The 15906-nt window shown below is 41.0% G+C and overlaps 2 protein-coding genes across 2 annotated transcripts in view; both read left to right on the top strand.

Moving 5' to 3' along the window:
* The window catches only part of yes1 (YES proto-oncogene 1, Src family tyrosine kinase), a 47177-nt gene extending 42914 nt beyond the window's left edge, over positions 1-4263 (top strand). Inside the window, exon 12 of the mRNA XM_037788522.1 lies at positions 4050-4263. Within this exon, the coding sequence (XP_037644450.1) occupies positions 4050-4227 (178 nt within the window). The 3' untranslated portion in view covers positions 4228-4263. The remainder of the gene's footprint in view (positions 1-4049) is intronic.
* A 68-nt stretch (positions 4264-4331) lies between these two features.
* LOC119499050 (collectin-12-like) overlaps positions 4332-15906 on the top strand; it is a 60088-nt gene continuing 48513 nt past the window's right edge. Inside the window, 2 exon segments of the mRNA XM_037788233.1 lie at positions 4332-4471; positions 9012-9062. Of these exon segments, the coding sequence (XP_037644161.1) occupies positions 4465-4471; positions 9012-9062 (58 nt within the window). The 5' untranslated portion in view covers positions 4332-4464.

Raw genomic sequence — 15906 nt, 5'->3', positions numbered from 1 at the left:
CGGCTCGTGATTGGCTCGGGTGGGTGTGTGGTCGGGACCTCGATACTGCGGCTCCACCGCCTGATCACTACTGCGCAGACTCTGGCTCCAAACAACGTCAAAATTAAGATGGCAGCTCCTGTATCCGGGATATTTTGGCTTCACTTCTGTACAGTGGGAAGAAGTGGAGACGCATCGTCCATCTTTATATAAAGTCTATGGTCGGGCTCTTTCGGTGCGTTTACATCGGCTCTTAAAGGGGACATGTGATGAAAACACTTGTTTCTGTGTTTGTGCTCATACATTTGGGTATCTGGAGTTCCTACCAACCCACAAATTGTGAAATAAGACAATCCAGTCAGTGTTTGTGGGCTGCCTAGATCAGAAAACATGTGATTCAACAAGCCGTTCAGATTTGGCTCCCCTTCCTATGTCGCATGCAGGCTCATTAGAATATACTGCCCACAGCTTGAGAACTGTCTTTACAAAGATGCCACATATTTTTCTCACAAGCCAATCAGAGCAGACTGGGCTTTTTCAGGAGGGGGTCTTAAAGAGACAGGCACTAAAACAGAGTGTTTCAGACAGACGGTGAATACAGGTATATTCAGACAGACAGGATGAGAAAAATAATATGTTTTTTGAACATTAAAGAATATAAATATGTTATAGTGGAAACCCAAACTACAAGTATGAACCTGAAAATGAGCATGATATGTCCCCTTTAAATGATCTGTCAGTGGGAAATCCTTAATGCAACACACACACACAGGCTTAATACTACCATCCACAGAAGTGGTGTCATCACAGTGAGCTGCACTTTAAATCATAGTGTTTCTGGTATTTGATTGATGAGGGAATTACTGGGATTATTATGGTGAACCTCGTAGTAATTCTCCAATAAGAAGAGATCACGTGCTGATTTCAGCTGAATCCTTTTAACACATAGGCTACCGTAGATATGCGATCATCTCATGTTACCGTAGCCCTTATTTTGAGGTGATTTGTAGGCGTAACTTCCGCCTGTTGAGTTTAAATTACCACCAGCTATTCTTAGAGCCATACCCAGATGTGAATCCAGAGTATTTTTAGTAAAAAGAAACATTCCTCTCAGCAGGAAGCTGTTTAGCATCTCCACTCCAGGAATGTGAGGGTCTCGGGGTGAAAGGGTTCCTCTGTCCCCATCATCTCTTCACTGGTGCCCCATCTACCTAAAAAAATGTGCCCTCTTTGCATGCTGTGACCCAGAAAATAGGGTCCTCACTGGATGATAATCAAAACCAGCCAGCACTTCAGCTTCGTCTGCAGCCTCGCTGACACCTTCGACACCTGGTTCCTATAACACTGCAGGGAGAAACGCTCCTCCCATGTTCTCCCGCGGTTGACTCAAACGTAAAACAGTTGACAATAAAAAGGTCTGAGGCTACAAACACGCGGAGGAATAAATGTAAATCACAAAAAAATGTCTACACAAGTTGAACTTTATATTGATCCAGGAGAAAGTTTTTGTTGATCCGGTGTTCGCTCATCTTTATTAGTGCACATTTGAGTTTTTAGAGAGATTTATAAACTTCAAGGTGTAGCAGCAGGTCCATATAACCGGCTCACGATGTGGTCTTGTGTTAAGTTTTGTGTTACTGATCAAAGCATGGAGACCTGGGCTGAACAGATAAACAGGTGCAGAGGATAAACTGCTTGACAGGGACCTGAAGTATAATGGATGAAACAGTCAACGTCTGAGAGCTGTGTTGAGTTTTGTATGAAGGAACAGGATTTGGTGTAAATTACGTCTTATTGTAGCTCGTTCGACAGCTCAAAGGGGAATGTGGAGCCCATACTTCCTCAGTCTAAAATACAATATTGTGCGTGCAACAAGAGTGTGAGAAATGGAAACTCAAATTAAAGTGTAACCGTTATTGCATGAGGGATATCTTGCCTTTCAGCAAACTTCATGGTTAACAAACAGCAGATGTTAAGAATAAGCTTGGGATTTTGTGTTATTGTCTTCGGTGGACACAGTGATCTCTGTGCCAGTCCATTCGTATAATTTAAAGCTGCTATAATTAATATGTTCATATTGTATTGTATGACCTTGTTTTGGTTTAATTGATTTTGCTCATTTGGTTTCAATCCCACGGCTCTTATCAGTGTTTTCAGCTGAAGCGGGCAACTGTTTCCTGTGGAAACAGCTCTGATAAACTTACTGTACACTACCTGCCCAGCAGCAAATGGTGTATTTAGCAGCTAAAGAGATGAATAATTTTTAAGTTTTTTGTCTCGACGATGCATATTGTCACGTTTTTATATCGCGATATTTCGTGGCACAATATTTCTCCACACTCGTATTTCTTATTCTTACAAACAGTCCCTTTAATAGGCCATAGAGGAATGGTGTGACCCTCCTGAAGGGGAGGCAGTGCAGGAGCGTTAACATTGTGATGTAAAGTTTTTGTGTCGTACTTCTGTTTTCACTTTAGAGCCCTTTAGAGCTATAGGGCTTATTATAATTTCAGAGCCCCACTTTCCATTGTTGTTAATTTAGGAGGCTTGTTATTGATTGCCACAAAATGTCAAATATCAGTAAGATTTATAAGGTGTAAGCAGGCTGCAACGGTTTCCGTTAATGTTGAAAATAAAACTCAACTTTTCATGACCACTGTCTTTTAACTGATTTAAATGTGGAAACTGGGGTAGATCATCAGAATTTCGTATGACTTGACTTGTGACTTGCTTGACCTGAGCAGTGACTTGACTTGACTTGCTTGACTTACAGCAGTGACTCGACTTGACTTGCTTGATTCTCACCACAGTGACTTGGGACTTGCATGAGACTTGAAGGATAAGACTTGAGACTTACACGTGACTTGCACATGTGTGACTTACTCCCACCTCCGGGGAATAGTAACATTAATATAACCGCTTGAACCACTTGAACGCCATGCACATTGTGTACATGACTTCCCATGTTGAAGCCATATGAAGGCACCATATCTAAAGTTATACATGATGCTGTCATGAATACTGTAAAGAATATGGAACCAGGTTATTGGAGTTATTATGCAGACCTGTTTGGTGTCTTATTGGTATATGGATCAGCTGCATACTTTAATATTGTTGACACTGTGAGCACACTAGCGTTGCTATTTGCCTTATGTGTATGTACTTTGGCATTTGTGTGTTGTTGCATAACTGTTGGATGGATTGGATGATATATACATCAAAACAATGGGCTTTTATTTTGACATCCAAAACCCCAACTGTTGCACATGTTTCTTAGTTATACCTCGTTGATATGCTACAAATCCAAACAGTGTTATCCTACACTGTTACTGCTAACCAGCGTAATTGTGCGCAATATACTTATATAATTTGACCGTTTGATCGGAGTTTACAAGTGATTGACAGCTGCTCAGAGACATCAGGCTCCAGCTGGGCTCTGATTGGTTGTTTTCCTCCAGTTTGTGAAATCTTGCAGATGCCATTAGGAGCACCAGAGGACACAGACACGCATGATTTTTTTGCAGATTACCTGTCTCATGCACTACGGTCAGGATATAGTGACCGTTTTAGAAAAATAACATTTTTTAATCATATTTGCTCCATTTTCTACCCACTGCAGCTTAAAGTACAATTTTGAGATACTTTTACTTTACTTGAGTATTTCCATTTTTTTGCTACTTCTATTTCTACTGCATTACATTTTGGAACCCAATATTGCATATATTTGACAACATTAGTTGCTATTTACTTTACAGATTTAGATTATTAATATATAGTCAACTAATATTTATGGTGTATTATTATAGGTTAAGCTACCCAGCAGTATGTAAAGTAGTTGAAATTTGCTCCACCTTTTACCAGCTGCAGCATTAAAGTGATGAACACATTAATGCATCAATAAAAAAAAAAGGCGACACACACACACACACACACACACACACACACACACACACACAGGGCAATCAGGGGTGCAGACGGTGCGTACAGATGTGGGAACACGTGGTTTCTCCGAGCAGCAGCCCTGCAGGCGCACCACTTCCTCTCACGTTTGGATTCCTTCACTTGTTGAGTTCCTCTCCGGTCGCTGCTGCTGCTGCTGAAGGTACCACCAGAGAGCTGAGCTGGACCTGGATACAAACAGCCTCACCTCAGCATCTCTCCAAAAACTACCAGCTAGATAAGAAGATCTCTCTTGCTCTTGTAACTCCGACTTGCAATAAAGTTTTGCAGCAGCTGCTGAGGTGCTGAGCCTGAAGTTACCTGCAGGAGCTCTGCAGGAGATCATCCCGGTGTGAAGAGTCACGGATGGAGCTGTGATTTCTCATTTCTTGCTGTACTCCAACACACAAGTGGATATTTTGGATACACGCTGATCCCACGGTGCTGTGCGCTCAAAGGGAGCTTTTTGGGCAAATGCCATTGCGATGCTGTGGATGTGACTTCAGACAACAGCTTCACTTCAGCTTCAGAGTCCTGTAAAGCACAATGAAAGGTAGGCTCACTCAGAGGCTGCAGGAAAAACAGAAAATAAGCTGAAGCGCACCAGTTTCGTTGATGATCTATTCGTGCAGCATTCCTCTCTTTCACTCTCTTTTGTCACTTTTCTGCCTCTTTTTCTCTCAGTCTGAGACGAGGAGGAATGCGTGGGCTCCTACTCGCGTCTAACATCTGGATTCAATTAGGGGACTCTGCTTGGGATTGTTTTGCATCTGGCTGCTGCTGCTGCTGCACATCAAACACTAACCTACACTAACTCAACTATTCACAACAGAGAGCCAAAATCACAGGATTATATAGCTCCACCCAAGAGAGCAAGTCACTTTGGGTTAGTAATAAAATAGAACATTATTTGCGATGTTAAAGTGCTTTCTTTTCATTTTTTAATGTTGCGCTTGAAGGCTTTGATCAAAAGTTTGTTTTAATGAAATAAAACACACTGAAGGAATCAGGCTTAATTCCTGTGAATGAAGGGCTTTATTGTGGTTAGGCTATAACTCCTCTCACCCCGCACCCTTAATCCAATTAACACATTACAACACATATAACCTACCCAAAGTTGAGTATGAGTCATGGTGGTCAGTGGGTAACAACTCATGAATCTAAATAAAGGTTTATTTTTAAGTTTGCCCAGATGTTGACCTGATGTTTTGGCAGTGGTGGAATGTAACTAAGTATATTTACTAAAGAAGGCTACTGTACTTAAACCTGCAGTAGGCTGGAATGTATTTGGCACTTTGTCATGGCTCTATTGGCTGTGCTCCGGCTCGTGGGCGGTTCTTGGTGTTTCCTCAACAGATGTCAACATGGCTGCCGTGTCACAAACCTTCTAATTTTACAGCTAAACAGTACACTACAGGTTGTTTCAGAAAACATTTGAAGAGAGAAATAAGCATTACAGTAACAGAATACTGATTCATATTTGATCAGCACTGCCTAGTTTGACCGTTTGATCGGAGTTTGCAAGTGATTGACAGCTGCTCAGAGACGGCAGGTTCCAGCTCGGCTCTGATTGGTTGTTTTCCTCCGGTCTGTGAAATCTTGCAGATGCCATTAGGAGCACCGGAGGACACAGACACGCATGTTTTTTTTGCAGATTAACTGTCTCATGCACTACTGTCCGGATATAGTGACCGTTTTACAAAAATAACTTTTTTTTAATCATATTTGCTCCATTTCTACCCACTGCTGCTTCAAGTACAATTTTGAGATACTTTACCTGAGTATTTCTATTTTATGCTACTTCTATATTTACTTTTACAGCACTACATTGTGGAAATCAATATTGCATTTATTTGACAACATTAGTTGCTATTTACTTTAAAGATTTAGATTATTGATATATATTGAACTATTATTTATATTCATCTAAATGAATATGCTGCATCATGTTATTCTCACCCACTCACAAAGGCTCTTAGTAGGTCAGACAGCTCTGGTCCTTTATTACAGTGTATAAACACTACATGACTCCTGCTACCTCGTGGTCCATCCTAACACAAAGCTCTGCATTGTGGGCATGAATATGAACGACTCTCAGCTCTTGACAGTAAATCTGTGATGTGACTACCATGTTGGCCACTTCCTGTAGTTGTAGTAGGCGGCAGTAAACACCATTATGTCTTTGTTTTGGAGGACGGTAGTGGGAGCTTTGATTTGTTTTGTGTATTTGATTTATTCTCCATTTTTTGGAAAGTGTTTTTCTAGTTCTTTGTTTTGTTTTATACGAATTGGACAGCACTGTAGACATCTTTATAGAGAGCTCCAGGGATGATGTCTTTTTGTAGGCCAACCAGGAAGTTAGCATCACTCTGGGTTCCCTCAACAAAAAGCCAATGGGATTTTTCCATTGGGTTTTGGATTGTTGCAGAAAATAAGCTCTGTGGCAAACACAAGTTAATGATACTTACACATTTTGTTCAGCAAGATAATTCTTCACAAATGAACACCGCTTTTATGATTTTTGAAGTGTAAATGCAATGACCAGAAGTAAAAAGCTGACGTTAAGCTATAAACGAACTACATCACGGTCGCATGAGCGCGAGCATACGAGCCTCAACGAGGCCGTAAAGGCGGATGAGTCAGCGTGATGATGTTTAGTAGCCTCATTTAGCCACTTGTTAGCAACCGTGACCATGAGTTTCATATGATGCCAGTATCTTCACTCTAGCTTTAAAAATGTTTTTGTGTTAATGCATTATCGCATTAACTTTGTAAGCCCTAAAATATTGACATATTGTAGTATGTCATCAATCCCAGTGAGCGCGTATTTGCAGGCCAACAGATGTCGAGGTTAAAGCTGAGCTCAGTTTGGTCAATGAGAGTTCTACATATTATAACGATTGTTTCAAAAGCATTTCAAATGACTATATTCCAATATGAAGCAGGTGCTAACTATATCTTGAAGTATAGTCATTAAAATGTTGTTTAACCAAGAGTTACGTCCAATTTAGACGTATAAATGCTGTTCACTTTTCTACCAGATGGAGCCCAGATTTAACCACGATGCCGAGACACCTTTTGACCTGCAAAAACACCAAATCAGTGCTCACTGCTGGGATCTGTTCCTGTGAAGTTGAGCAATCCTTCTCAAGAATCATGGCCCCATGCAGCAATATTCATCCCAAAATATAAATTACACAGAATTTGACTCACATATCTATTTTCAAATCCGCTCAGTTTGAAACCCCATGGGCAATATGCGCTGAACTCCATTTCCCCGAATGGCTCTTGAGGAGCCAAACATACTTACGGTAACATTACCGTTGTAATGGGACACAATCATGTTGCTGAGGAACCCAAACAGGAAACAGATTATTGGGGGTATTGGGAAAGTCAAATTCCTCAAGTAAGATGTGGTTTCAGATTATTTACAACTGTTTGGATTGTTCTCGTCACCTCTTAACTCGCTCTGCTCTCCATCATGAGACGTCTGCTCAAAATTCACTGTGATTTCTTGCGTTTAACAATCATTTCTGAACATTCCTACATATTAAACTCAGGAAGAGACTTCAATACATCACAAACAAAACGATGTCCCATCAGCATTCGGCTCATATCACAACACCTCACTGCTTTTGGCATTTTAGATGAAGAGATTATTTTTTCCGAAGATGTTTGGGCCATGTGGTGTTTCTTTATTTTCACTGGCCATGGATGATGACACACAGAAAAAAAAAGCTTTGAAGCTGGCAGAGTACTTTCCCACACAGGCGAAAGAGCTGCTTGAAAGGAGGCGACGCTCAGGGCCTGTCAGGTCATGGGAGATGCGAGTAATCCCACAAAGTGAAAGAAAAGGAGAGTTTACTTAAAAGAGCTGAGCTAATCTGAGCGAGACAGGGTGTATTTTTCTGTTTAATAATAAGCACTGCACAAAGAACTGCTTCAGTGGACTGTAACACAGGGATGAAGACAGTGTTGTATCATTGAGGCCATATGTAAGCTCTGAAAAATGGATTGAAATTGATTGTGAAAGTTCATCCTTGACCTTGGAGAAAACATTGCTCACATTCCACTTAGCAGCTTTTACTGGAGCTTTCAACTGCATTTCACAGTCTTCATCAGCCGAAGCAATTTGCTGAGTTTGCAGAAAATTGACTAAACTCTATCTGCTGATGGCGACAGCGAAAGCTCTGGAACAAAGCTTGCAAGTGGAGCTTGACTTCAGATCTTTTGTGTCTTAAGTGTTGTAGAAAAATTATGCTTTCATGGTAGTTGACGTAAGAGGCCTTTTTAATATCCTTCACCCTAGGCATGCTTTATGTTGAGAGGATTTGCTCAGGCTATCTGGAGGTTAAGATAAGATGAGGACCTTGTAGATGTTCCCGACTCCCAAGGTAAAGAGTCTGGACCAAGGGTTACCCAAGGTTATTTTGCCTCCTCCAAGGTGACGTGATTATATGTGATTCTGTGTCACATATCACCCCGTTCTCATTCTCAGGGCGTCAAATACAGACGGTATGAGACGCGCCAGGGTTTCAAGTAACTACAATGTAAACCCATCTACTTCAATGTTAAACGCTCAGAGAAAAGTGGTCAGGGAGTGTGGTGACATAGTTTAAAGAGCGAAAAAACACACATAGGGCGTGTGGAAGGGGTGGTGGATGAGTCCAACAAACAAACTGACTTTCATCCAGGAGACCGCTGTTCATGTCCCGTGTGTTAAGTTTCACTTTCACTTTACAAACAGCTGTTTGCGTCCCGTGCTCACATCGTTAAGTTTTGCTTTCACTTTACAAACGTAGTAATTTTAAGCCCAACCATGATGTTTTTTCCTAAACCTAACTAAGTGGTTTTGTTGCCTAAACCTAAGCAAGTGTTTATGTTTAATTCACAGCGTTAACCACGTTAACGTTGGGAATTTACTGCGACCGAAAAGTGATGCCAAGCAGTCTGACAAAGCGTCAGTTTGTGATGAGTTGGGATGAGAACATGTTGCACGTATCCTATAAGTATTGTCCCAGTCTCAATGCATTATGACTAGCTTCATTCTTTAATTAGTAATCAGTTCTTTTGTTTCTGTGTTCTCCCTTCAGACGACTTTGCTGATGAGGAGGAGGTGCAGTCCTTTGGTTACAAGAGGTTCGGTGAGTATCAAGTGACTTCCAGCTGTGAACTTACTGTAAAGGACCACCTTCACTGGTTCATATCCCTTATGGCACATCAGTGATGTATATTCTCCCAATTATTGCATAAAGAATATTTTCTTTAAATACAGTATTTTTCTTGGCTGTAATAATCCACGAGGTTAAAAGAAGGCCGCACCTCATTTCCCAGAAACAAGCGTATTTTTGGCTGCTGCCTTCATTTTTAGTTATGTTATAACAGCAGTGGGGTAGATGGGAAGTGAAACCACAGCATCCTGGGTGTTCCTGACCAGTCAGCTGACTTTGTAACCTTATCAGCATCTCAGTGCACTTTTGTTTCACTCGGCACAAAACTGCACATAATAACTTGGTCTAAATCCAAGAAAATCAGTCTCCAAATGGGTCTGCTGATTTCCTTTTCTTCTAATGTATCTGGTTCTCAGATCCAACATTTTCCAGACAGGTTCCTAATCTCACTCACTCATCAGGCAATAAAAATTATACCCAATGGCCAGATGTTGGTAGCTCCTCCAGCCGTGTGTAGCGCGTTCAAAATATTTGACATTAACACATTCCTTGAGTTCAAGCGGATCTCCTGACACAGTCATTTCCAACACAAGAGATTTTAGCAAAATATGCAAAAACTTTTGAAAACTGGTCCAAGGTTTTTGCCTGAGACATAAAACTGGGTCTTAAAGGAACAGTGTGTAATATTTAGGGGGATCCATTGGCAGAAATGGAATATAATATTAATAAGTATGTTTACTCTGTTGTGTTTTCGTTACCTTAGAATGAGCCGTTTATATCTACATACAGAGCGGTCCTCTTCATGGAGCCCGCCGCCGTGTTTCTACAGTAGCCCAGAACAAACCAAACACTGATTCTAGATAGGGCCTTTCGCGTTTACGCGTCGACCACCGTAGACCTCCTACATGCTTGGCACACGAGAGACGCAGAACTGCTTTAAACCTGCATTCTTCCTAATAGCCAGCAGGGGGCGACTCCTCCGGTTGCAAAAAGAAGTCTGATTGTATAGAAGTCTATGAGAGAATGAGCCTACTTCTCACTTGATTTATTACCTCAGTAAACATTGTAAACATGAGTTTATGGTCTCAATCGCTAGTTTCAAGTCTTCTTCAATAGAGCATGATGTTCATTTAGTAAATTATGGTCCCATTTAGAGTCAAATAGTCCATAAAGCAAGGTATAGTATGCTTTAGGGCGGGGATACCTTATGATTGACAGGTCACTACCACGGCGTTGTCTGTGTTTTCGTCTTACAACTTTAACCCTTTCACAGTGTGTTTTCAGTTCATGAAAGATAATCATAACCTTTTTGGTCACCAAAAATGTCTTATTCGGCATTCAGTTGTACTTAGCTCAACCCTCTCGTGTCACTTCTCGTTGCCGAAAGACCAACATGGTGACGGACAAAAACCAAGATGGCGATGGCCAATATGCCGAATTCGAGGCTTCAAATCGGCTACTTTTTGTATAGAAACATTTAACAAAATAAGTTATATCTGCATGATTGAATTATAATTGAAATCAGGCAATATCTGATCAAAGAACAAGTAAACATGATTAAGAATATGACTAAAGGCCGCTTTTGGAAGTTGACATACATTATGAAATAGTGACACTAAATATGTCACTAAAATTACTCAAATGTTGTTCTGCAGAAGATGTTCTGGTAGGTAACTACATGACCAATCATATTTATATTGGTGCTCTGCTCTGAACCTAGAATTTATATCAGGTTTGTTGTTTAAAATCATGGCCACCATTAGCCAATAATCACATTTCTGCAGCCCTAAAATGCTCTTGTGTGTGCCCACATTTCCTGGAACTTGGTCCCTTCATAAGTGATAATACTGCCTAAATACAGATGAAAGCTACAGCAGCACATTTACATTTGGTTTCATTATACTTGATACATCCAAGGTAGAATAAGACGTTCTGTAACTTCTGAAAAGATGGCACCAGAAAAAAACTTTTTGTAGTTTTCTTGAGCTTTTGTTATAAGCTCTGTATCAGTATCTTGATCTATGTCATTTACATGTAGCACCAAGTGTTATTAATCATTACAATATTGTACAATATAAATGCTCTTTGTTTTTCTGTATTATACACCACCCAATCTACACTGACCATTTGTGCCCCACTATTCTTGTACACTATTATTTGCTGCTTGCAGCTGTAGTTTTTTCTCTCTTTGATAGCATAGCTGTGAAGAACCATAACCTCAGTGTGATGTATTCGTGTCTCCTGCTTCTGTCCCAGAACAGAGATCAAGTCTCAACACTTTGAGGTGAAATGGTCACAGTGATCCCTCTGGTTTAAGAGGTGTTTTAGAGTATGTGTGTCATCCAGACACTCAGCAGTCGTCGGTCAGGAAGTGTGGCTGCAGTGGGAGTCCATATTGTGTGTCATCACGATAAATTTATACATGTGCAAACGTCTTACTGCCTAACCCCGAATGTGTGTGTGTGTTTATTCAACTTTCTTTACGAGAAGAGGAGAGTTTGGATTTACTGGCTTCCAAACCAGACTTTTTTTTTTTTAAGAATATGTGTGATTCAGACAAGATTTACTGAACACATATTTATTCATAACATCTGTTACTCTCGCTGCTTGACCTCTGGCTACTAAGCAGCTGTACAGGAGCAAAGGTTAAAGGAGCACTCTGCCAAAAAATTTATCTGTTGAGTATCGTATACTCTATGCCTGTAGGCTTGAAACATGTCAAAACAATCATAAAGACTTCTCAAAGAACACAACATAATGTAACTGGTGAACCATTCAGTGACTCCTTTGTGTCTTGAAGCATCTGCATTTGTTGTATCTCCGCTCATTTATTCAGCGTTCCTTTTTAAAGGAATAGTTTTACATTTTAGGAATTTTGCTTCTTCGCTTTCGTACTGACAGTTAGATGAGAAGATCGATACCACTCTCATGTCTGTGTGTTAAGTATGGTGCCAGAGCCAGGAGACAATTACCCTAGCTTAGCATAAACACTGGAAGCAGAGAGAAACAGCTAGCCTGCTGTATATATTTCTTGACAAACAACAGTCTACCCATTCATCCAGCACTTTTATGCAACTTCTCCACCACAGTGACAACAAGACTCTCGGAAATCACTACATCTAGTTGTTATTTGCCCATAAAACAGCCCTGTCTCCTGAAAATTACATTCCCATACACCTAAGCTGCCTTCTCAATACGTTTGAAGGGAAACGTATTTTGTCACGGATTATGTTTGTCTTTGATGTAAATCCGCGGAAGGTCGCAGCAAGTGACGTAGTACAACAAGCGGCACGCAGAGTAGGTGATGTAAGCGACCGTTAATGAATGGTACATATAAGTACACATAGCAACGGTCTGCTATAAAGAAATAACAGACTGTAGAATGCCATTATTGACCAATCAGAATTGAGTATTCAATAAAGCCTTGTAATAAGCTATAATAACGAGTTTAACAAGCGAGAAAGTCCACTACGGATGGACGGGAGGGATGGTTGAAGGGTCAAACAAATACCAGACTTTACCCCAGGACACTGCCGTTCGTGTCCCGTGTGAAACTGAAAGTCAACTTTCACTTACATTCATCTTAAGCCAAACCGTGATGTTTTTTTATTAAACCTAACCAAGTAGTTTTGTTGCCTAAACCTAACAATAAATGTTGCGGTTTTGTTTTGTTTTGTTTCAATTTACAACATTAACCACGTGTTTAAAACTGTTTGAAACTGCGACCATAACTCGGGAGAAAATAAGTTTCCCTTGAAACGTAATTGAGAATTCAGTTTAGTGTATTGGAATTTAATTTTAAAGGAGACAGGGTCGCCTAAAACTACAAATTATTTTTTTTTTACATTTCTGTTTGTGTACAGATTAAAGAAATTAGATAAAACGTGTCAATTAGTGAGCTTTAGAGGTGCTGGTAAACTATTCTTGAACTTTGGATAGAGCCATGCTAGCTGTTACCCCATGCTTCCAGTCTTAATGCTAAGCTAAACTAGTCACCTCCTTGCCCCAGCTGCAAATTTAATGCACAGATACAAGAGTGGTGTCAATCTTCTCATCTCACTTTCAGCAAGCAATAGACTAAATTGTATTTTCTAAAATGTTGAACTATTGCTTTCAAGTGTCATCTGTCTGTGGCTTCCACACATACTTGCGTGCTGGCAGAGAAATATGTTCTGTGCTTCTCGTGTGTCCTCGGCACGGAGAGGAATGAGCTCCTTGACTCATTTTGACATCTGCTTTCCACAAGAGGTCTATTATCCCGCCGAGAGTATGTCCAAACCTGAGAAGTTGCTGAGCCACTTCCTGTATCCATACTGGAAGTTTATTCAGTCCAAACCTATATACTGGGAGAGAGAGGTGGAGAGGGAGTAGGCATTGTGGGCCTTCAGGGTCTATGGCTGGGCTGTGCTGTGTCAGCAATGTGTGGAGGAGAGAGAGGGAAGAGGGGGATGGAAAGAGAAAAATACAACCTCAAGTAGAGATGATTTCACAAAAATGTATTTATCCTCAGTGCTCAGTGGTTGTTTCTGCTTTTATTAATATGCTTTATTTTTTCCGATTCATGGGGGAAACATTTGTCAACAGTTTTATTTTCAGCTGAGGAGTCACATTCCTTGCTCGACTTATTTTTGGGAGCACAACAGCAAGTGGTTTTAATTTACAGGGGCTTTATGACCAGAAAAGAATGCTTTGGGAAGGCCTGCCTGTTACTTACAGCCCCCTCCAGGGCACGCACACATGCATGCAGTTCGTGTTCTGTCGTCCTAATGAAAGATTACTCGCTCGTGTTTTCAATAAAGAGCCGAGTGAGTCGGAGGAGACAACATTAAAGGATTACAAAGAGGTAGACGTTAACAACAGGGTAGGAAAAAGAGAGACAGATAAAACAACACAGAGCACTGCTGGCTTTACTTGTTGTTGATCTTATCCCAGACCTGCAGATCTGCAGGAGCGGTCTGTGACTGGTCAGAAGGATGGTGGGTCAATCCTGGATTGGCCAATGACAGGCAGGCGGGAATGCATCCCAGACACGACACAAATCACTGCGTCCTGGCAGGGGCCGGCGTAAAGCATGCCATGAGGATTTCTGCTGAGAGCGTTAGCGGGGGGACAGGCGTAGGTCAGCTGCAGGTCAGCCGAACAAACCCCTGCACTCAAGAGCTGCCCTTTGTTTAACAATACAGCTGATAATGACCCAAATGCAGACGGTGATAAGAAGAAGTCTCCTGCAACACATCTCACCAGTCAGTAGAGGAATGTGTTAACACAGTTGAGGCTTCAGCTGGAATATAACTGTACATGCAGCCAAACATGAGACTGACTGATCATGAAATACGACTGGAAAAAAGTATTTCAGAGAGAAAATGGCTTTTTTTTGTACTTCAGAGTTTTGTTTTTCAGTCTTTTATTACCTCCTTAGTTGTTAGAGGGTATCTTTTCAAGCTTTCAACCAATGTTTTTATGTCTAAGTGATTAATGGGGACAACAATTTCTGAAATTGGACCAGTATTGAGGGTGAACGCAGCAGCCGCCAGCTGCTAAATGAGCTGCAATGTAATCGCTCGGGGCAACTCCTAACCGTCAGTTTATATCAACTAAAAGTGCTTGTTTTTGCCACTGACAGGCTCAGGTTGTTATTATAAGTGTCTGACTACATTATGGAAAGGACCCTACAGAGAAATTCAACTTTTTTCTTTAACTTTCACTTGATCCAGTCTGTCAGAAATTGACGGCGAGGAATTGCCCTGAGCAATTACATTGCAGCCCGTTCAGTGGCTTCCGTCTGCTGTGTACTCCCTCAATACTGGACCGATTTCACAATACTGAAGTTTCCCTTTAAAGAGTAGGATAACAGTTTTTTTTTTTCATCTCAATATCCCTACAAATTACATTCATCCTGGAAAATTCTGTCAGGAATAATTTATGTCTGCTGCCAACGTTGGGTACCTGTGGGCAACCTCCGGTTGTGCCCTTTGTGTACAGAGATGGACAGTAATGGTGCATTCACACACACTCCTGTCTCTCACGGGCATGTACATAATTTACTTTCTCTTAGTTAGTTAGTTTCTCACATTGCCGCTATACCGGCATACAATGAAGTATACAGTATGTGCCGTTAAAGTTATATCGCAGAGATTTGGGATGTTGTTGACTTCGACAATCAGCTTTTCTACTTTTTGTTTTAGTTGAGTGGAGTAGATAACAATTATGTGCGTCAGGGTCACAGGGGAATTAAACGTGATTGATTGTCGCCTAGTTGTTGGTTCCACGAGTCAGAGGACATCTGCATAAAGTTGATCCTTTCTTGACTTCCCCATGAGTGCCACGAGAAGTCTTTGAGTAGTAAATTGCCTCAATTTGCAATAAATTGCATCCTGTTGCTTCTCCAGTGTTTGAGTCTGTATGTGTGAACAGGGTGTACACGTGTGAATATCAGGGTGCTGGATGCATCTAACTTTCATACGTGAAACCAGAATTAGAGCTCTGCTGCAGACCAACAGTTGCCATAATTTGGTTACCTAACCTCAACCACACTAACTCTAAGTAACCATATATTATCCACACAGTAGTTTCTGTCCCTGAGCGAACCCCCTCTGGCATTTGAATTAACATGAACACTTGTTGAGAAAAACATTAGAAAATCACATGCAAGAGGAAGGTACAGGGAGTTACATTTGCAGGAATCAGCAAGGATGCAGTGCTCAGCATTGCATTAGCGTATGCAGATTATAGGCTGTATATAAAGAAGAAATAACCCGGATACGGGAGTTGCCATCTTGAGATTTTGATGTCATTTGGAGCCAGAGTCTGCGCAGTA

This window comes from Sebastes umbrosus, chromosome 12, assembly GCF_015220745.1.
Source record: "Sebastes umbrosus isolate fSebUmb1 chromosome 12, fSebUmb1.pri, whole genome shotgun sequence".
In the NCBI taxonomy this organism is placed as follows: Eukaryota; Metazoa; Chordata; class Actinopteri; order Perciformes; family Sebastidae; genus Sebastes; species Sebastes umbrosus.
This window is presented reverse-complemented; position numbering and strand designations above follow the sequence as displayed.